The 22476-nt window shown below is 38.1% G+C and overlaps 2 protein-coding genes across 3 annotated transcripts; one reads left to right on the top strand and one right to left on the bottom strand.

Moving 5' to 3' along the window:
- Positions 1 to 2820: 2820 nt before the first annotated feature.
- On the bottom strand, positions 2821 to 7562 carry LOC110056528 (fructose-1,6-bisphosphatase 1-like). The gene is made up of 7 exons (XM_089295745.1): positions 7456 to 7562; positions 6980 to 7160; positions 5989 to 6244; positions 5356 to 5496; positions 4494 to 4634; positions 3755 to 3874; positions 2821 to 3453 (listed from the first exon to the last, which is right to left on the bottom strand). The coding sequence occupies exons 2-7, from the start codon at positions 7141 to 7143 to the stop codon at positions 3274 to 3276; spliced, it is 1002 nt and encodes a 333-aa protein (XP_089151871.1). The 5' UTR covers positions 7144 to 7160; positions 7456 to 7562; the 3' UTR covers positions 2821 to 3273.
- A 41-nt stretch (positions 7563 to 7603) lies between these two features.
- On the top strand, positions 7604 to 21828 carry LOC110062325 (alpha-aminoadipic semialdehyde dehydrogenase-like). 2 transcript variants are annotated; one of them, XM_089295742.1, is made up of 21 exons: positions 7611 to 7636; positions 7724 to 7831; positions 9430 to 9483; positions 10486 to 10551; positions 11264 to 11344; positions 12123 to 12246; positions 12630 to 12762; positions 13900 to 13944; positions 14120 to 14197; positions 15045 to 15102; positions 15634 to 15673; positions 15838 to 15879; positions 16278 to 16372; positions 16706 to 16790; positions 17412 to 17491; positions 17994 to 18020; positions 18610 to 18726; positions 19210 to 19307; positions 19951 to 20024; positions 20269 to 20344; positions 20920 to 21828. In XM_089295742.1, the coding sequence occupies exons 1-21, from the start codon at positions 7631 to 7633 to the stop codon at positions 20972 to 20974; spliced, it is 1542 nt and encodes a 513-aa protein (XP_089151868.1). In that variant the 5' UTR covers positions 7611 to 7630; the 3' UTR covers positions 20975 to 21828. The 2 variants fall into 2 exon arrangements, with proteins under 2 accessions (XP_089151867.1, XP_089151868.1); XM_089295741.1 differs by having other exon boundaries at positions 7604 to 7831.
- The last annotated feature ends 648 nt before the right edge of the window (positions 21829 to 22476 follow it).

Raw genomic sequence — 22476 nt, 5'->3', positions numbered from 1 at the left:
ATGTTTGCGTATTCAAAATTCAAAATAGCCGTCACCAAACAGGAATACATCGATAAGGTCATCTTTTATTCAGCCTTTAATTTGATGTGAGAGGCACATCTTATTGCGAAGCGTTTAGACTGTGTTATCGGCGGTGCTATGGTCTGAAGGAATCCTTCACTTCATCACAATAAAGTATAACGTTACAATGCTTTTGGGGTAGTGCTGACACTACGAATACTACTTAAACTACCAAATTTATATACGTATGTACTAACTTAATTCTGATATAATTTAAAATGTGTAATGGTGTCTGACTCGGTTTACACGATTAGCTATCACACGAACTGCGTAAGCCAAGCTCCTTAATACACAACTGAAAGAAGCTAAAAGACAATCAAACAACTTTCATACAGTTCTTTTGAAAGTGTATGAAACCAATCTTTTACTGACTCTTCAAAAGACAATTAGCAGTCATTCTGAAACACACTTTTCCTCCAAAGTTAACCAGCCTTGGAATTGCTCGAGAAGTGAGCCATTTATTTCACTTTCGGTTTCTCCTCCCTCAACTGTTGACAAGGCCTTCTCGATTTCCTTAGCTGCCTTCTCTCTTTGCTCAGGAGTGCCAGAGAAGCAGTGGAATTTGCCTTTTTTTAAAAACACGTCACCGAATTCGCACTTTTTGTCGCCAAGGAGCTTCAGAATACCTTGGATTGCTCACTTGATCGGAAGTTTGTCGAACTCCTTTTTCTTAGGAGATGAGTTAGTTGAATCCTTCACTGATCGTCGCCCTATTTCAAAGAACAGAAGCATATAGAGCTCGGAGGTGACGAAAGGATATTTGGCTATGGTTTCATTCTTTTGAAAGAGAGTGGTCAGGTGTCTTGCGAACGCTGAAGTATCGTCACCGTACATTTCTTCAAGATCTTTGACCATCTCTTCGGCGTACGGTCTTGCGATGAATCGACAAGCCTGCCATATGGAAAGTATGCCACTGCCAGGTTGATTAAATGTTGGTTTTGCTTTGAGCTGAAATTCCTTTTGGAACGGATCCTTGGGGTGGCTCGAAGCTGGGCTGATCCAGGAGCCATAATCGGGGACGGAGACCGTAAGCGCGCGCCATTTCTAGTATTGGGGTTGTCCCCATGATATGGGACAATAATTCTATTTTTAGAACAAATGGCGCCATCGCCTGCGGCACACGCGCGTACATGCTGCGAGGATTTTTGCGGATGTCGCGCGGGGGAAATGGCGTCCGAAATTCCCGAAATTTTTCATGTTTTTGGCCCACAACTCAACGCGTTTACGTCTGTTGGAATTTTGCTTAAGTATTTTCGTCGTAAGCTGCTCCAGTTTGAGTGAAGTAAGACAGTGTCGAATTTAGGTATGTTCCGCTGTAAGCTTATATGTATCGCTTACCAAGTTGTGTTCCGACGGATGCTTCTTTTACATGAGCTGTACATTACTCCACTTTAAATTTCATATATGTTGAACATGAACAGCTTTTCCATTACACAGCAAAGAACTAGCTGGATATATTTAGATATAGCAGAGCTTCAGGACTTCATAGTTTCCTAGCTCCTCTTGCCACGCGCTTGCGAGGAAATTGTCAGTCTATCGCGACCCAAAAGTAAAACAAAATATGTAATTGCTAGTTTGAGTTTCGCTTGAATTGTAAGTAACGCTTGATGTTTCGTCAAGGCCCAATAACTTTACGTCCGTAGATACTGCTCAGTTTTATTCGTGTAAAAATCCAGTAAATTCTCTGTTGTCGATGAAGGAGAGCGCCCGCCGATGCGTGTTTTGTACAGTCAGTAAACATGACAAATTGTATTACCGCCGCACTTTCGTGTGAAAGCGTACATCGAACTCAAACAATAACTCTATAGTTTTTAAATATGTTTAAGATTGATAAATGTTTGAGAACATATTAAAAGCTAAGCTGAAAATATGCGAATAAAGCAGAAATAATCAGCAAAGTTACGATGACGCTTTCTTTAATCAACTTGGAATAACGATTTCGATTTTGTTGATCGAGTTATCAAAACTCCTTGTCTATTTTCATTTTCGCAGTGTAAAACTTCACTATGTTTATGTTGAAGAAACACACATGATGTTAGTAGCCTTTTTTGCGTTCGTGAAATTTGTTACAGCATCTCAGCACTGTGCAGAAACATTACCGCCCTCAAAATAAGGACGAAAGCGGGCGGGTTGAGAGAGACGATTGTGTTAGCTGGGAGGAGAGAGTTTTTTTAATATAATTTTTCCACACCTGTAAATAATTTGGATTGATGTTGGTTAGTAGCTTTTCTTGTGCATGCAAGTTTTAGTTTTCCAAAGACTGCGCGTGCTTGTTAACACTTCAACAGAAGCTACATGGAATACTTTTTTCCTTGCAGGAAAAAAGTGCGATTTAAAGGTGCCTGGACAGTTAATCCTAACTTTCTGATATATTCGAGGTCGAAATTGCAAAGTAATAGGGCTTTTTTCATGAAAAGTGATTTTCAGTAGTCGTTAAGCAAGAATCGAGTTTCAGGTTGCCCCGAAGTGATTGAGCGCGCAGGAACTTGGTAATCACATGAAAGATCGTCAGCTAAATCAGAACGTATGGAGATATTCCGTCAACCGTGATACGGATTCCCCCTCCAAATATCCTCACACAAAAGTTCTTGCTGAGGACTGAAGTTATATAATACAGAGCGACAGATTCTCGCAGAAAAAAGAAAAGAAGACTAAGTGCATGTATGATCATTTGTCATTGACAGAGCCTCGCGTTATAGTAAACCAAAACTGACGGCGTTTGTTAGAACTTGGACATGAACTAGAATGGAAACTGGCATGTATGTTGCTGAATCAGCATTTATTTACAAACACAGGCCTTAAATAAGACGTATAACAATCTGTTACCCAAGGCTTGGGTAAACAGTTCTACCTGACTCATGCGTTAATCAAAGAACAATGGATTCTGCATTTAACTGTCTAAGAAGACTCATTTTATAAATAGAATGGTTTACGAGAGTTTGCGTTTTAATACTAATATAAATAGCAAAATAAACGAACTGCTTTAAAACGGCTGACTTGGTTATCAAAAACCAGGGATCGGTTTCACAAATACGAAGTATTGGATTTTTTTCTATATTGTTTTTCTGCGACATTCATTTTTAGAAAACACTTATGCCCACAAATACATCTACATTTATAGGAATTACAAGTCAACTATACCTACTAACTATGGAACGAAAATTTTAAATTATTAATAAGGACGAGAAAATTAGCTAGCTGTGTTTATAGCACCTATGCTGAGTTAAACTTGAGGAAATCCTTGACATCTTCAGCAGAACCAATGAAGATAGGACATCTATCATGAAGTTTCTGTGGTACGACGTCCAGGATTGGTTGTTTGCCGTCACTGGCCATTCCTCCAGCTTGTTCTATAATATATGCCATTGGTGCACATTCATACAACAGGCGCAGCTATCAAAAACAAGGAAACAGAAAGTATGTTGATAAATAGTTAATACTACGAGTGAAAACAGTGCTTAGATGACCACTTAAAATATTCTGTTTAGTATTATATTTAATTTTATTTCTAGACTATAAATTGCATTTTAGACAATTGTACTTCCCAGAACAAAAGTTAAGCGTGTTTGTCTAACACATTGTGAGGTAGCCTTTTTCTTTCAAACACACGAAAGTCTCAAATTTGAAGTAAATTTAATTTCTAGTCCATTTCTTCTCAGGATATATATTAGTCAGATAACTTTGTACAACAAACCTTTCCTCTAGGGCTTTTCTTGTTTCCAGGGTACATAAAAATTCCTCCGTACACTAACGTCCTGTGCATGTCTGACACCATAGAACCAACATAACGAGCTGCATATGGAGTCTTCCCATCCTACGAGAACAAAAATTTAAACAACATCAAATAGCATTATGCAAAGAAGAATCAGAACTTCTGGGTCTCTGTTAGAATCAAGGACATGTGTACTATTAATAGTTTCTGCATGATTGTTTCAGAGACAACATTATGATACAATAATTTATTCAATAGGGGTGGGGGGTTATAACTAAGCTTGCAACATTGCCATCTTGTGCAACTAGTCTTACAACAACATAACAAAGTTGTGAGAAAAGCTGCAAGAAAAAATTAGTTACTGTAGTGTACTCTAACAATAGTCAACCCTGAAGATGTAAAAAATAATAGACTGTAAAACTGGTCATCCATTAGAAAAGTCAGTGGTGCATTTTGGTCATTTTGCTTTTTAGACTTAGTCTGCAAAGCACTTCAGGTAGAAAACAACAGATCTTCTGAGTTCATGTCCCTTGTGTCATAACAAGCCTAGACTATGAGTAGTCCCTCTTTCGCTTAGTCCGTTGTGTACGACACAAAAGAAAACCACGAGAAAAAAATGGCCATTCAAACTCCTGGGGGCAAGAAGCATACAAAAGTTGCTCGACAGACTAAGAGAAAGAGGGCTACTCATAGTCTATAACAAGGGTTCCAGCCTCCTCACCTTTGGAAATTTGATAGATTCTAGATATTTAGTGACTGCATCATCAAACAAGCATGCGTTCCCTTCATTTATGCTATATATTGGCTTTCCACGTGGCTTCATTCTAATATCTGGATTGGTTAAAACAAATTCACCTATGGACTGAATAAGACAAGGAATTCATAATCAAATAGAGATGAATTGCATACTTCCAGAAAACATCCATAGCACCCCTGCTGGTGGGTTTTGCCATGGACCCACCCCAATGGAATTTTTATCTCATCCTGATTGGCTAATTTATTGGTAGCATCCCTCCTTCTTTGGAGTCTCCACGGTTTTCCACCCGAAGTCCACTACCACTTGGGAATTCAAACCCCTTTCCAAGCTATCTCATAACAAAGGCAAGCCTCTAGTTATCACTCAAAAGATTTATTTTCAATAAACTGCTCTTGGCAACTATGGTGCACATGGAATTAATGGCATGTGACTGATAAAATTTCACAATGGTTTGTACATGCATGCCCTACTTAGGCCAACCCTTTTGATCAGTGACCTTAATCACCTTTTCAGTGACACAAACAGTCATATACTTGCTATCAGCGACTGTTTTTAAAATATATCTTTGACAACTTTATCATGTTCTAAGACTATTGAAGGTCTGACTACTTTTGATAATGTGCTTTTGTAAAGTATATCCATACCCTCCACATAGGAGGTTTTGGCTAGATTTTCCATCTCTTCCAGCCCTTAAGACATTCCAGTTCAGCTTCAAACTTCCCTTTAAAAGTATTGGCTTTTGAGACCCTCCTCTCTTTCAGAATTTCCAGTGACCTTCCCTAGCATAGGTACGCATATTTTCTGGGACTGTGTAAGGTTAACATACCGGATCAAGAGTGAATCCATTAACTCCATTTCCAGTTGTGATCACCACCATTGTCGCACTACCGAAAAGAGCATACCCAGCCGCTACAAAATTCCGGCCTGGCTGGAGTGCATCAGCTATCGTTGGTGGACCATCATGAGTCTACAACAGTTCAAAATAATGTGGTAATTAGCTTCAAAGCAAGTTGTAGTTGGATTCAAATTCTAGGACACCATTATACTGGAATTGCTAACCAGTGATGTACTGGAATTTGGCAAGACTTTTGAATCAAGCACTAAGATTAAACCTACTGCCTCAGGGGGGACTTCCACATTAAAGGATCGGGGATGCTCAGTGGAAAATATGAATAAAGTCCCTTAAGGAGAGCAATCTGCCTGTGCCTTTATATGAACTCTAAAAGATTCAATTTTAAACAGAAGACAAGTATGCACAACGATAATTTTAATGATGGTAAACACTTTGCAATTGATCTGACTACTTCTTCTATGCATAAAGTTTAAATGTATGGCCACATTTTTATCATTTATTCATACGCAAACCTTAAAGAGGCCTTTACGGCTAAAAAAAGTGGGATTTATTCTCCTGAACACCCTAAGTGCGACCAAACTCTGTGTATTTAAACCTTCTTTTTACCTTCTTGGAAATTCCAAATATTGAGCCAATAGCGGCAAGACATTCAATGTTTGATGAGCCGTCTAATGGATCAAAGAAAACCATGTACTTTCCTTGCCTTTCAGTTTCTACTTCGATGACTTTTTCATCTTCTTCAGAAACCAGCAGGCATGTTGTATAAGAGGATTTCAGCATGTTAATAAACAGCTCATTTGCCATGACATCTAATTTTTGCTGTTGGTCTCCTGATACATTTGTGTCTCCTGCGATGCCATATCTAAAAGAAACAAAAATGCAAATATCTCATCCTTTGAACAAATTTACAAACTCAACCCCAGTGCCCCTTTTAATTCTACATAACTCTTGTATCCAGATCATTTTCATGTGACACACACCTAAGAGCCTGGGCCCAAACCTTTCATTCCAAAGAATGATGGGTAATAGCATCCCATGATTATAGGTGTTCTGTGTTTCCTGGTCAACAATGGTTAGACTCTGGTAAGAATTTGATGTATCAAATGACCACTGCTGATTTAAACAACTTTTTTTTATGACAAATTATGCCCACATCATCACAACTGACGATGATTTTTGTTCAGCAGTTGTTTATTTTAAGGTGCATTCCTTTGGGATGATTCGACTGGTCCAATCACTCAGATCATGGTACATCAAAGGAAGCAATAAATCCTTGGAGTGGATTCATCAGTTTCTATAAAGCACCACTATGGGAGTGTGATGTGATCTTGGATCATTGACCCTGATCCAGATCATCCCAAAGAAATGCTCCCTTAATTTAAGCTTGCCTGACAAGGAAATTTCATTTTCTTCGGTTGTGAGTGAACAATCCCTGCCTTGGCAACTCTCTTATTACCACCACATGACTTGGCTATCAGTTGCAAGAAAGGGTAAAGGTACAAGGTCCATTCATGATGCTTCGCCTGACTAACTACTGATGCAATATACACTGTGTACTGTCAAATTTCCGTAAATTTTTGTTCAGTCACAAACTTACAGCTGAGCAATTCCTGCCTTCCTCACAGCTGAGGAAACTGCTTTGATAGCACAGCAGATAGCATTTAACAGTTGAGTAAGATCTCCAGTCGCCCCGGGAACCTTTCGCTGCTCTGTCAGTACAAAGCGAGTGAGGGTCATGCAATTTGTGTCAATGTCACCCATTATATGAAGTAGAATATCTGTAGAAGAGAAGACATTAAGAGTTATTATACACAAATTGTCATAGTGGAACAATTAAACATCAACAACACATACACTAAAGACTTGTTAATAAGCTTAAGTTAAATGAGTTTTTGCAGTAAGGAGACAGTCAACTAATTTACGTGGCTCATTTAGTGGTGTAGTGGTCTTCAGCGAAAGTTCTCTTGCAACACATTTTGAGGAACTAATGCCTCAGCCCGGTCATAAATGCAGCGAATTTGGAGTATTTATACTCAAAAATAACTTTACAACAACTACACAATCGGCTTTTACCTGTTCTACACGCAATGAAGCTTCCTTTTTCCGCCTGATTGCCCACGAAATCCTACGTGGCTTCAAACACTTCAACAGTCCCGCCGAGCGAGGAAGAAGACGATCTGGGTACGAGGCACACACCTTGTTAACGCCTCCAAATAGTCACGTGGGTTCTTTTCATCTCGGATTCAACATGGCGGTACGACTGCATCAACTCTCGTGTAAAGTTTTCACATTTCGTGCCATCTATTTAGGCTTAAATAGGGCTTCTTTCTGCTCTGCACAGGGTGGTAGTTTATTGATCGAGGAGGAAAAGTACGCCTGGCTGAAAGATCTCGGTCTGAAAGCCGAAAATGATGGTGTTTTCAACGGCACGTGGAGCGCAAGAGGAGAGGTGAGCTAAATAGCATAATTGACTTAAGCCGTTTCATCATCGTCATCATCATGCCTTATATCCCCCAGTAGGGCAAAGGGCCACTTAAGCCGTTTAGTCTGTGATAAACTATCAGTTTTAAACTTACCACTTTAAATACCCGGCTTTTTATTGTCACTTTTATTTAACGCGCACCTGATTCTGTGAGAATTTTTTTTTTTTACCAGTTTTGAATGAACGATTAAATTAAGGCTACATTTTTATGGTAGAAAGAAAAACATGTTATCCTTGGAGACTTAAATTGTTGTTTGTTGAAGAAAAATCCTGTTTGTTATATAGCTGGTGTTTTTCCCGCTACAACGCAGTGGTCGATCTAGGGGAGGGGCCCGGGGGGTCCAGGAGCCCCGTTATTTTGGGTAAAAAAGGAAGAAATGACAGAAAGAAGAAAAGCCGGCAGGGCAAGTAAAACAAAACCAGGCCCCTCCCTCAGCTCAAGGTCTGGATCTGCCACTGCAGCATGCCCATTCATTGGCTAGTTCATGGTCACATGACATAACAATGAAACCGTTTCCCGCCAAATGCCATGAGCGGGCAACATTGCAAAAACTGTGACATCAAATGGGAAACAGTTCACTGCTACCTGCAAAATGTTGACCGCTGTTGCACGTGATCAGAGGGTGCAGTTGTGGGTGGTCTGATGTTGTCGCTGGAATCTCAGTGCCTTTTCAAAAATATTTGCTTTAAATTTGTTTTTGACCCATTTGTTTTGCTATATAACAAATCACTTAATGACTGGTCCCTTGGGGAACGGTGAATTTTGTTTCCCCTCGACTTTGTCTTGGAAAACATTGAGATTCTTGGGAAACAAAATTCACTGTTCCCCTCGGGACCAGTCATTAAGTGTTAACTGTTACACCAAAAGTCTGCAGAGTTCCAGCCAAATGATTGCAACATGTCAATGCAACATATCGCAACATTGCTGGGCTCAACATTGTTGCAACGTGTTGGGAGTTGTTGGTGCAAGTTTGAAAATGATCAAATTTGAGCCAATAACACTCAACATGTCACAATACGTTGCAACATGTTATAGCAGGGTGGCTAAACACACAATGCCACACCTGAGCCCAAGCCTAACCGGCTACTCCAAACCTAGCGGGGGCTCCATCAAGGCCAGGCTGCAGGGGGCATGGCCCAGGCACTGGCCTATCTCCCAGTGGTTTGCTGGTGTCCAGCTGTCAAAAGCAGGGCAAAGGGTGTCTTTTACTGACACCTTTACTTAGCTAGACTTGAGTTTTCATTGTTAAATAGCTTTGAAATTGACTTTGTTGACAGGCCGGACCCTGCTGAAGAGGTACATGCCATGTGCATGCATGACAGGCCAATCTCCTAGCCAGGGGAGGGTGGGGGTGGTCAAAGCACTTGGGACTGTCTTTGAGTTCTTTGCTGGCATGTTTCTGTGATTTTGGTCAGATTTATGTACAGTAAAATATTGTATATAGTTTTAATCCTCCTAGTATAGCCACACGTCCCTTGTGGAAATCAGCTTTGTTTCTTATATTGTATAGTTATGGAGCAAACATGTTTAAACATAGTTTACCTACCTACCTCTTTTTTTGTAGATGGTGACGTCTATTTGTCCTTCAAATGGACGGGCAATTGCAAGAGTCCGCCAAGTAAGTATAGAGTCTTCAATGAGGCTGTTTTGTGCTCAATATTTTTGTACTTGATAAAATACTTGTACATGTACAAATAAGCTTTTAATGAAGCTTAATACTTGTACGTACACCACACCTGCATGTAGTATTAAGATTTCCATTCACCACAAGGCATATCTGAAGTTGAATATTAATACCAGTAATATGAATCTAGACATGACAACCACTCATTAGTTTCACAGCTGGGTTCAGGCAAAGGTCACAGCCTTTTTAGTTGATTGAGCAACTTTATTGCAAAGTCATGAGACTATAGCAAGCCAGTAAAATTCCACCACGTACTTTAGAGTAAAATAACTGTAGTATCGTTTAATACCTAGTATGTAACCTAGTTTTGGATCTGGCATACATCAGTATCATTCTACCAATAGTGCAATAGCTATCTATTATTCGCGCTTTTCAAGTTACCAGCATTAGCTTTCCCGCCCACCCACTTCCATGGCAGTAATGATTTTTGTTGTGTTTATAATCTTTGTAATTTATGTATTTATAATTATCTTGTACAGGCTCTCTATGGGCCCCTAGTTTTATTGTAGTTTATTCAAAGATCGTAATTAGCAGAATCATTTTCTGTGTTGCTTGTATGTGTAGGATTAAAATAAATTGCCTGATCCCAATCATGTGGTTCTAGAGTGAGTTTCTGTGTTTAGATCTGGATGTAAATAACATAAAACATGAAAGTAATGTAGACTTATGTAACCATATTATTTTGCTTTTTACTTGCCCTTGACCTACATCATTTGATGAATGGAAATTAAAAGTGTACAATAGTCAAAGGCAAGACTGCGGTGTTTTTGCTGGGAATTGACTGCAGTAGAAATTCTTCCAGGGAATTGAAATGACATATTGCATGACTTCGAAGTATCAGATATTTGATCAGTTAAAAACTGTAGGATCTTTTAAAAGTTACACTAGGGACACAGTACAAAGCAAGATACATGTTGCATGTAACTTAATTTTCAGGGTTCTTTGGAAGACTACAATGAAACAGTCAAGTGTGCCAAGGATGCTTGGAAAACTTGGGCAATGGTATGGCTTTAGAAACTGTAGTTTGATATATGTTTTTGACAATCTTCTAAGGCTTAGTTAGGACATACAATGTTCTACTCTTTTCAATAGTTGTTTATCTGTTTTTTTTTAACAATTTTACTAAGCTGGACTAAAAAATATTCAACACAATAAATATAATTATAATTATAATTATTCTTTGCTTCAAGTCTTATTCTCACATTATGTAGACTGAGCTACTTACTTAAGAGTTACTTACTTTAAGATTCGTATACTAGAAGAGTTATGACCCTCTAAAATCAGTTGAAATTTTACATGTAAATTAAATTGCGATAGTTGCATTTTTCAAACGGCCAGGAAGTAGACAAAGCAAATTTACTCTAAGATGACTTTAAGCTCAGAGGAATGATCAAACCTGAAAATTACAAACTGTGTGAGTATGAAATCCAGGCAAGTTCCCCTCTTTCTGTACTGGCCTGATGAAAATGCGCAATTTTGCATAAATTCCATCAGCCATCTTGGTTGATTAAGCGGTCTTTCGAACTTTCCTGAAACTTTTAAAGTACATTTCAGAAAAAGTTCACCACAAGGGTGTTTTTGACACAATAAAAGAACATTCGAATTTCTGGCCTTTCATCAGATTCTCCATATTTACAGGCAGTGGCTTTTGATGATAAGTAATGAAGACTTAATTTTTATGTCCGTGCTGTAAATGTGTCCTTGTTACCTTAAGACACCTGCACCAAAGCGTGGAGAAATTGTTCGACAGATTGGTCAAGCATTGAGAGATAACCTGGAAAACCTTGGAAAACTGGTGAGTAATATGCATTTACTCAGGGTTATGTTTTAATGTTTGCTTTATCCTAGATAGTTATTTGGATCGGATCAATGGGAAATTTGCATGCAGGGTTATTCTTGCACATTGGAAAAAGAAAAAGAAAAATGACAATAAGAAAATAAAAACTGACGGTAACTACCAAATCAAGCTGTGCAGTCCACAGTTATTGCAGCCAATTACATCCCAAATATCTGAACAGTGATCAGTGTCAATAATCTCATGGTTTGATCCAGATGGCAAACCATGCTATGCCTTAGATTTTACAAAGTACAACTTACTAGACATCAAGCACATTGTAGATGTAAGCCTCTCTAGTTGCTGGCAGTGAGTCATTAGCCTATCCTTGTAGAGCCTTCATGCTAAAGTTTGATAAAAAGCATGACCAATGGGTCAAACCCAGCTGGGCACCCAAAAGCCGATCAACTTGCTTCAACTGAAGTCTATAACAAGGATTGGCTGTTGGAATGTGAGGACTCTATTCCAGGCAAGCAAACTTGCCCAACTGGCAAGTGAACTGAGGAGAAGTGGTGCATGCTGCAGGAATTGGAAAGAGTGGGGCCTACTCCTAGGAGAGAGCCAAAGCATTAGCAAAGAACGGTGTGCATTGGAAGGTACTGGTGGATTCCCTGTGCTCCCCTGCTGCTGGGGGTGACAATGATCAATGACGGCGTGGTTACAAGACTGTTATGCATTATACATGTATGTGCACATATTTTGACAATGAGCAGGGTTAATGGCAATTCATATTTTACAGGTTGCTCTTGAGGTTGGGAAGATTAAGCCTGAAGGTATTGGTGAGGTTCAAGAGTATGTGGACATCTGTGACTATGCTGTTGGTCTGTCCAGGATGATTGATGGAAAAGTACTGCCTTCAGAACGTAAGAGATCTCACTTTTTGTTAACTTTATTTTCAGCCCTGTGGAACGTCTATTGTGCAGATCAGTCACTGTGAAGGCCTTTACTGGTGTCTTTTTTTAGAGTGTTTCCACTTAACAGAGACCAATGAAAATACAAGACTAAGTTGATTTTTTGCAATTTTAGTTATTGAAATTATGTAGAGTTTGACTTACAACACATAATGTAAAAACTACAATGGCAAAAAGTAACAAAATCTTCTAGCACCAGCCAGCGCAAGATTGAGAGATCAGAGCAAGCACAACACTTCCATTCACAGAAGTAGCTCCACAGTGAGAGACCATAGTGTAGTACACAATATTATCTTGAATTTCACTCTTATTATATCATGTTTGTTTTGCATCAGGTCCAGGTCACACTCTCCTTGAACAATGGAATCCAGTTGGCTTGGTAGGCATCATCACAGCGTTTAATTTTCCTGTGGCTGTTTTTGGTTGGAACAGTAGTGTCAGCATGGTCTGTGGAAATGTTAATCTTTGGTAGGTTGTTGTAAAATTGCCTAAAAAATGAATGCACAGATTTAATGTTATCAGTGTGTATCTTTGTGTAATATAGTTAAATGAAATTTAACATAGTTAACGACTAGGAGCTAGTCTGGTCAGCAGCATTTTTATTGGCGGTTGATAGTGCCTTGGCCATCTGATATAGTTCAAGAAAATTTTACATAGTTTATGACCAGGAGCTAGTCTGGTCAGTAGCGTTTTTTTGTAAGCGTTTGATAGTGCCTTGGCCATCTGTTAGCATTTGTTTAGCGTTTGGTGCGTTCTGTAGCGTTTACAGCAGTCATATGGTCATGAGAGCCCTGGGGCTGACATTGTCCAGTGGTATTTTTGGCTAGTATGTGTGTTGTCGTCCCATGTGCTCACAGTGTGTTCATCGCTCTGTTAGTGTGGCGTTGTGGATTGAATTATAGTTTAGCGGTTCTCGGCATTCCCTCCCTATCTCCCCCCCCCCCCCCTCTTTTCAGCATTTTTTTTTTCCACCAATGCCATCTGGCTTGAGTGTGATGGGTGCCTGTGGGGGGCTTGGCGTAGGGGGCTTGTGGCTTGGTTGCGGGTTGGGCAGGCCAGTCGGGTGTTCTAGCACCTTGGGGATGTGACTGCAGTTGCAGCCCCCAGGCTTCGTAGGCACCTTCCCTCCACTAGCAACTTGGGCGTTAATTTGTCATTCATTCATTCAGTAGTCAGTCAGTCAGTCAGTCGGTCAGTCAGTCTGTCCATCTGTCTGTCTGTTCGTCCATTCCCCCATCCATCCGCCCATCCATCCATCTGTTCATCCTTCGTTCGTTCGTTCGTTCATTCGTTCATTCATTCAGTCAGTCAGTCAGTCAGTCAGGTTTCAGTGATTGATTGTTTTTGATTGGTTTATGCTGTGACATTCACTCTGTCAGTGTGTTACCACACAACAGAAGTTCCTGCTCATTGTAATCAATTCACTGAATGAGTGATTGATTCATTGATTAGTTGATCCATCTATCAAGTGATTCTCTGATCAACCAACTGCAACCACTGGATCAATTATTTAATAATTAATCAATTCATTTATTTACTATATATTTATTTAATCTATTTAGTATAGATTCTTTATTTAAAGTCATGTTTTATATTTTAAAACAGGAAAGGTGCTCCATCAACTCCTCTTACAAGTGTTGCTGTCACAAAGTAAGTAGGACATACTTGTTCCTGTTTAGATTTGTTTTCGTTTAAAATTCCTCAAGCCATTTCAATCTTTTTACTGCTGAATAATTACTAGTACTGTATAGTAGGTATAATTTGTATGAAGTTAGACTCAAATGTGCCAAGTAGTACTTACAAGTTAATTGTTTTTGTTTCGCAGGATTGTTAGTGAAGTTTTAGCTCATAACTCAGTCCCAGGTGCTGTATGCTCGCTGGTCTGTGGAGGGGCTGACATTGGGTAAGGATTACTGCTTTGATTTACTCACCATTAGCTAGTCTTGAGGAATTAGAAGAGAAGTAATATGTCAAATACGGAAGGCAGTGTTTGACCACATTTCCAAACACCGAGAAGAGAATTTAAAGTACGTACGACATGTAGTGGATTATTTTTGATGAACCTCAAGGTGTTTGGAAATGTGGTCAAACACTGTTCTTGAGTGTTTGATATTCTTCTTAATCAAAACTAAAACTAACGAGAAAACAGAGAGATAAAATCGTAAAATTCTATGCTAATTGTGATCAGATATCCAAATACCATCATGGTCATGATTTCCTTTGTTCAAACTTGATGAATTAATTAAAACACGTAAATGAGTTTGAGAAGCTATATTCAATAATTATTATTTATTGAGAAGTGATTGATTTCACACATTGTATACTGGTTGCAGTAAAGGGGTGTCTTCAGTAACTGTATCTCATTGTCTGTCTTTTTACATCTACTATTAAGAATATCTTGCACAAATTTATGGTTAAACATGGTCACTGCAGCAGCTATTGTCTGTTACATAAAAACTTGAATTTTCTTTTTCTAGAAATAATATCTCTCACGATTGCTTATAATAAAAATAAACTCATTAGAGATCATTACAGTTATGAAGTATACAACTTTTTTTTTTTAATTTGTATTTTTTTTCAGGTCTTATTTTTGCAAATCCTTATGTTGTGTATGTAACTGCAATATGGTTAACTGGTTCAAACCTTTATTCTGCTTTTCGTACGTATCGTATATTAATATACGTACTTTGTTATGCATAATGTGTTTGCTGTTAGTAGCCTGTGTATCTAAATGAGATCTCTATTTGCAGTCAAGCTATGTCCGAAGATGAGAGAGTTGACCTGGTGTCTTTTACTGGCAGCACACCGGTAAAACGTCAAATTACATTTTTATTTTATTATGTAAACATTACAGGGGCCTTTAAAACAGACAGTTGGTTGGCTTGAATATAACACAAGAGAAAATATTAAATATCAAACTCTCATTAACCTCATCACCAAATGAATATGAATTGAGCCTATGGATACTAGTATCCCCTTGTACCATCCCAGATACTTACATATGCGACAGTCACGGGAGGGGAATGACACTATGCACAAGAGGCTGCCATTTTGTTGTCCACATCACTTTTCGAGGCTAGTAAGGACATCAGTGTTTTCTAAAAGGGCTAATGGTCAATATTAGATAATCCTGATCAGTGACAATAATTTATTGCACGTATATTGTACGATGTAGCAAAGAATTTGCAGAATTCACCGGCCATTATTGTTTAAGAAACCCTGTTCTTAAAGGGCCTTAGTAAGCCACACCTTTGTTTGTTTGTAAGGTTGTTTCCTAATATCACAGTGATGTATGTGAATGACATTAAAATTTTGTTTTATGTTTTATGTTGCAAATAGGTTGGTCGGAAGGTTGGTACAACAGTGCAAAACAGATTTGGTAAGTGGCTGAAGGAAAAAGCTTTCAGGTTTAAAAGAGATTACTTTATTGAATTGCTGTTTTTTTCTTTCAATTGGTTTTCTGATTTTTTAATTGCATTTAAATTAATTAAAGGTTGTTAGACAGGTACATCTAAGAATAATTATTACTTTAAAACTTTACAGGAAAGAAAATCTTGGAGCTTGGAGGAAACAATGCCATTATTGGTATAAAACTGTTCATTAATTAAAAGAGTTATGTAAATAAATTATGGTAATAAATATGGTACAGGTAATTTTATAAATTAAGGTTATGTTAATCATATTTTCAAATCAAATGTTTCTGTCAGTAAAATTTGTAAGAAAAAATCTACATGCAGATGTGTATGGAATGCACCATACAGGTTTCACATCTCAACCAGTTTACCCAATGTATGTAATTAACACAAAAACCAACACTCTAGATTCCAATTCGACCAGGAGAGAGGACCTGCACGGAAAACTAGCTAAGGTCCTCTCTAAATATGGCAATTTGCTTACAGTCATGCAATCTGCGTTTTAATTAATAATACACGATTATGTTGAAAGTCAGGCACACAAATGCTTTGTATTTTAATTCTTTTAAGTTATGAATGATGCAGATTTAGATCTGGCCATTCCATCAGTCCTGTTTGCGTCAGTTGGCACTGCTGGCCAGAGATGTACCACGACACGAAGACTGGTAACTTTCATTCATCCACATTTGACAAAATAGTCTCATGATTGTTACTGAACTGCTTGCGGTTTACTAACTAAGGTGTTGAAAGTTGGAAGTGTGCAAGTGAATTTTTGAAGTAAGATGCGCAATCATTAGATAATTGATTAATATCCTATGTTGTCTGTCAACTTATGGCATATCTGTGCAGCCCATATTACAGATTAATGTAAGTTACATGTATTCAATAATAAATTAGTAAGAGCAAATAACACATTGTCATACATACTTTTCTTTCATTGCTTGTGAGAAGAAGAGGTTAATTCTTAAATCTTGCAATTTCTTCAATGGTGATTGCAGACTGTGCATGAAGACATCCATGATGAGGTGGTGGAACGTTTAAAGAAGGCCTACGCCCAGGTCAGAATAGGTGATCCTCTAGAAGGTAAGGCCAAGCACCAAAAACAGGAGTGTTGTTGTGCAAAATTGGATTGCAAAGAGGGTTAGTTAGTCCACACAGCCTGTCTCTTTCTATATGTGCAATTCTTCACCCACTTGTAGAATTTTCCAAAATGAATGTAATGAAAACTACAGACATTTGTTTATTTCCATTCTGATGATCCCAGACAGAGTTTTATAGAAATTCATAGGGATAGGGATTCGATCAGTTGTTGCTCAAACATGCTATTGACATTCTAACAAATTTATTGTGAGATTTAAGACTAAGATTTGTTTCAATTATTTATGTTGAGTTTTTCAAGTTAAGTCAGTTCTTTTGGTAGATCCAAGTTACTGTCAGTCATTGTTTTTGTCCAAGTCTCCTCATGTTTATCATCACATTTTCTTTCCTGGTGATGTGCAATATTCATACATGAATGTTTGCCACCCATACAATTTGTAACACAATGATATATAGTAAGAAGGATCAAGCCACTACTCAGTATACACATTATTTTGAGCTGTTTAACAGTTAATATGAAATGACCCCTTGAGAGGCTAGAAGCAATCCTTTTTAAAAGCACAATGTAAGTTTTCAAAGTCAAACTAGTTCCTATATCATACACAGCGGACACTCTCTATGGACCAGTCCACTCTGAAATGGCAGTTGATATTTTCAAGAAGGCTGTTGATGACGCCCAGAAACAGGTTGGCTCATTAAGTAAATAATGATTGTGTGGTTTTAGAAAGTATAGTGCATAATTATATACCCATTCCATACCCCATACTGAAAATTCTGAAGGGAGGGGGCTTTCAGAGGCACAAATTTCTAAAAGGAAACATCAAGGGGGCAGGGGGCTTAATTTTTTCCTTGTTCTTCCCTTAGTAAAATCAAATAATGCAGGTCATTACCTTGTTAGAAGAGTGTTGGTCAAGAATTGGTTAACATTCTGCCGATTGTCAGATAAAAGATCTTTGTTCAATCAATCAATCAATCAATCAATCAATCAATCAATCAATCAATCAATCAATCAATCAATCAGTCTTTATAGATGGTAGACACCTAATAGTTACACCACTTATAAACTTGGGGCCCTCTTAAATATACAGTAATTAAAAATAATTGCCACAGTTTTGAATGAAGTTACCGTAACTTTTAACCTTAGTTTTGTTTTAAAGTTGTGTTGTTTTCATTTTTGTTTTGATGCAGGGAGGAAACATTGAATGTGGTGGAAAGGTAAGATCAGTTACCACTGTTTTCTCTGCTACACTTGTATTAAGAACTGTTTAGCCCTACATTCAGAATAGAAGCAATACACAAAGCCTTGTGTATGGGGAACAGGGGTGGCTAGCGGTGAGAGAACTCACATCCCACCAGTGTGTCCTGGGTTTGATTCCAGCCCACAATTCCAATTCAGTCAGAGTGGTGGGCCCATAGGCCACATGAAACCCAGGTTAAAGGTTGATGTATGTGGCTTTCTCTCTTAATATTGTTATGTACCATACCAAATACAAAAAAACATGTTTGACCACATTTCCAGACACTGAGAAGAGATTAGAAAATATGACACGTAGCGGAGTATTTTTGACGAACTTCAAGGTGTTTGGAAATGTGGTCAAACACTTCAGTCTTGAGTGTTTGATATATCTTCTCAATTGAAACTAAAACTAAGGAAAAAACAGAGAATTAAAATGGTAAAAATCGACGCTAATTAAGATCAGATATCCAAACATTGTCTGGGTCATGGTTTCCTTTGTTTAAACTTGATAAATTATTAAATGAGTTTGAGAATGGAATTTCAAACTGCCACCTTTTGATTCTGTAGGTACTTGACAGGCCTGGCTTTTATGTGGAGCCTACAATTGTTACCGGTCTTTCTCATGATGCAGAGATCGTGCATAGGGAATCCTTTGTACCACTCCTCTATGTGCTCAAATGCAAGGTATTATTATTTTAAATAATTGATTGATTAAAAATAATTAATATGATTTTTTTAATAAAAGTGTGACTTTGTTAGGAAAGCTTGTTTGTAGAATATGGTCTTTTACATTGTGTATAACCCTTATAAGATTGACTCTTTAAATATAGCAATCCACATGAAGTTTAGTTAAATTTACTTATTGTATATATCTAAGTTTTCAGGAAAGTTGTAAATTTGTATGAGTCCATTAGCACATTAGATCCTTTGTTAAACGACCCCATGAGCTTTTTTGTAGCTTTGAAAACTATTGTTTTAAAATAAAGGTTGATTGTTGATTGTTAGACAAACTGTGACTTAAATGCTTTAAGAGTTAAAAAGTTTTGTAAGGTTTGGGCAAACTGAAGTTGCAAGAAATGAACTAGTTAAATGAGGCTCCCCATGCTGAATCAAGACAAAATTCTGAACCTTCTCTTGGTGCTAATTTTTGTGGTTCTAAACTTTCAGAGCTTTGAAGAGGCTGTCAGTTACAATAATGAAGTTAAACAAGGACTCTCCAGCAGCATTTTCACAAAGGACATCTCCAAAGTGTTTAACTGGATGGGGTAATGTATAGCACAGAACTTCAAGGATATATGTGTATGCATTATTCCCTCCTGGTTAGCATAGCCTTGCTGAATGGCTCAAGGGCTTACATACTCAGACAGGGAAAATAAATGTTTCCACTTGCACCCTAACAGTTGTTTCCAGAAAGGTTGTCCTACAGAATCATAGAATAGTAGGCACCGATAGTGAAGAGTATCATGGGTGGTGCTAAATTAACTTTCACTGTTGCTTGATCAAAGTCCACAGTGTTTCAGTGCTGTATAAGGAAATCATAATAATATGAATTGTATATTCATGGGCTATCTTTAGTTCAGATGAAACACCTTGTACTTTGATCAATCAACAGTAAAGGACCTCTATGCGGAATACCTTTAGGCATTTTTTTGTATGCGCTTTTGGGCTTCTAATTGGGCAGGGTATTACCTTTCAAGACACAGCTGTATGCTTGTTCCTATGAGCCTCCACTCCTATTGTCAGCTGGGGTTAAGTTACATGGCATCTTTACAGTAAGATGTCTACACTGACTTAAGTTCACCTCATAAGTCAGTGGCCTTACTTGCAAGTCTTTGAAGTGCCAACCGAATTGGTATGCCTGATCAAGTGACCCTGTTGTAAATGCTTTTTGTGTTGTGTTTTAACCAGTCCCTTAGGATCTGACTGTGGAATTGTAAATGTCAACATTCCGACAAGTGGAGCAGAGATTGGAGGTGCATTTGGTAAGTGCAGTGAGTATGAGTGAATGATAAAGCAACTTAAAAGATAGCTTATTGCTGGCTGTCAATTGTCACTAGGAAAAAAAGACTACAGGGTAATTTTGAAGATGCAGGGGGCAGAAAAGCCGGCTGAGCCGCTTAGCTTTAACTTAGTTACATCCCTGTAATAAAGTGGCACAACTCTTCCTCTGTCTTTCGAAGTCTCACTTTTGACCATTCAACTATAATTCTTATTTTAATTTGGTAGGCGGTGAGAAACACACTGGAGGAGGACGGGAATCTGGAAGTGATGCATGGAAAGCTTACATGAGGAGGTCAACCTGGTAAAAAAATTCACAGATTTACTTCTGATCAGCTTTAATTTTTGATTGCAGCCAAATGTAGCAATATTCTAGCTGACCAATGATACATTCATGCAAATTCTCACGCTACAAAAAGGGGATTGAACCTTTGTCTACAACATTTGCCGCACTAACATAATTAAAAGCACTTCAGTCTCCGAATGAGCTGCAAAAATGTAAGCTCTCAATATGGAAAAGGCATGGAACAATCAACTGTTTCAAGAAATATGAGCACGGTGAATAAATACTGTCTGTCTGCGACACTGACTTAAAAACTCAATATTCTGCAAAGAAATTTTGCACCCTGTTTAAGCGCATATCTTGTTCAACAGTTTACACGCAAACAATGTAAATATTCGCCACTAGTAATAAATTGATCAAGTTTCAGAAGCTCTCTAAATCTTGGAGTAAACTTTTATCTAGGGTGATCTGAAGCAAAATGTAAACAATGACATCAGCAACAATTGCCATATCTAACAGTCTAGATACAGTCTAGAACAAGGGAGGTGTATTGCTTTCTTTGTCACTAACAGTATTCTTGTTGATTCTCTCCTCAGTACAATAAACTTCAGTAAAGAGCTTCCCCTTGCCCAGGGAATCAAGTTTGGTTAAAAAGTGTACCTGTAGTGCTTTGTGAACTTTAGTCTCATTAAGTAAAAGGAATACAGTTGAACCTCTCCACAATGGCTACCTTAGGGACAGAGGAAGGTGGCCGTTGTAGAGAGGAGGCCATTATGGGGAGGTAGGGGTGTAATATGACACACTCAAACCTGTATTTTTTGGGGGGAGGGGGGTGCAGAATTTTGATCGAAATAGAGACAGAGACCAACAACGCACAGTATGGATTAACTTTTGTCACCTGTGACAATAAATAATGGGGCTTTGTCTTCACCGTTCGTCAGTCATTGACTAACTGACCATTGTCAGAGGATTATTTTATTTAGTGGCTGTTGCTGTTGTGGAGAGGTGGCTATTGTAGAGAGGTTAAAATAAGAATGAATGTGTGGGTCATTTGCCTTGACAAAGAAAGGTGACCATTGGGGAGTGGTGGCCATTAGTCATAGTGGAGGTTTGACTACAGGTACTTCAGGAACTTGAAGACATGGCCATTGATACATGAACATGTAGATGGTGACTGAAAATTAAAGAATCCATGAAAATGGGTACAAAACTCCTTTTAAAGGCTATCATATATGAGAACTTAAATTTTTTGACAGAAAGTTAAGGAGGCCAAAGGCAACCAAAAACAAGACTTAGTATAATAGGTTAGTGAAAACACTGCAACTTCTTGTGTGTGCAAAGCCTACAAATTTATGATCAGTAGTCTAGAACATTTATTTTTATTGCCAAGCTTACATGTAATTTTGAAGCAAGTCACTTAGCAATGTACAATACATGTACAATGTGTTTATCCCAGTTCTTGACTTAAGTTGTCGATGGGAATAAAATCATGAAAATTTAGTGCACATTCACTTTCAGTGTTTTCGTCTGTATGTTTAAGAACATACTGCTGCTGGAGGAGACAATGCTCACAGTTAAAATATGCTTGCAAAATGGAAGAGCATTAAAGTGCCCATAATGTCAAAAAAATTTTTCGCTCATCTAATTCTACATTTCACCTAATGAACTTCTGCGAAAAAAATTTTCAATTTGGATAAAAGGCAATTTTGTTCTAGGTTTTTAAAGACGTTCAAATTTGCCACCATTTTGGTCCACCATTCTCACCAGTCTTCCTCAGTTTGAAGTGATTCGTGACATAGGTACAGGAACACGTGATTTGGGTCATGACTTGTCTGACTTGAAAACAAATCGAAATTTTGCTTCAGAGTTGTCTACATTTAGTTGAAAATGCCGGAAAGGTGCGTTGCTGCTCTTTGTAACAATGTTAATGATCCAGAAAACATCAGTCTTCATCGTAGGTTCCTGAACCTACGTCACAGGCATCAGTCTCATGGCCATTTTGAGCACGTTGTTCTTGTGATCAGCAGCAGGGGTCGACCGCAAGAAAATAGAATTTTGAACTTTGTAAAGATTCGTGAAAAAATTGCATTTTATCCAAATCGAAAATTTTTTTTGCGGAAGCTCATTAGGTGAAATGTAGAATTAGATGAATG

This window comes from Orbicella faveolata, unplaced genomic scaffold (genome assembly GCF_042242905.1).
Source record: "Orbicella faveolata isolate gen_17 unplaced genomic scaffold, um_ofav_v1 contig_26, whole genome shotgun sequence".
Lineage (NCBI taxonomy): Eukaryota > Metazoa > Cnidaria > Anthozoa > Scleractinia > Merulinidae > Orbicella > Orbicella faveolata.
The sequence above is the reverse complement of the archived record's forward strand: the minus strand, read 5'-3'. Positions and strand labels throughout refer to the sequence as shown.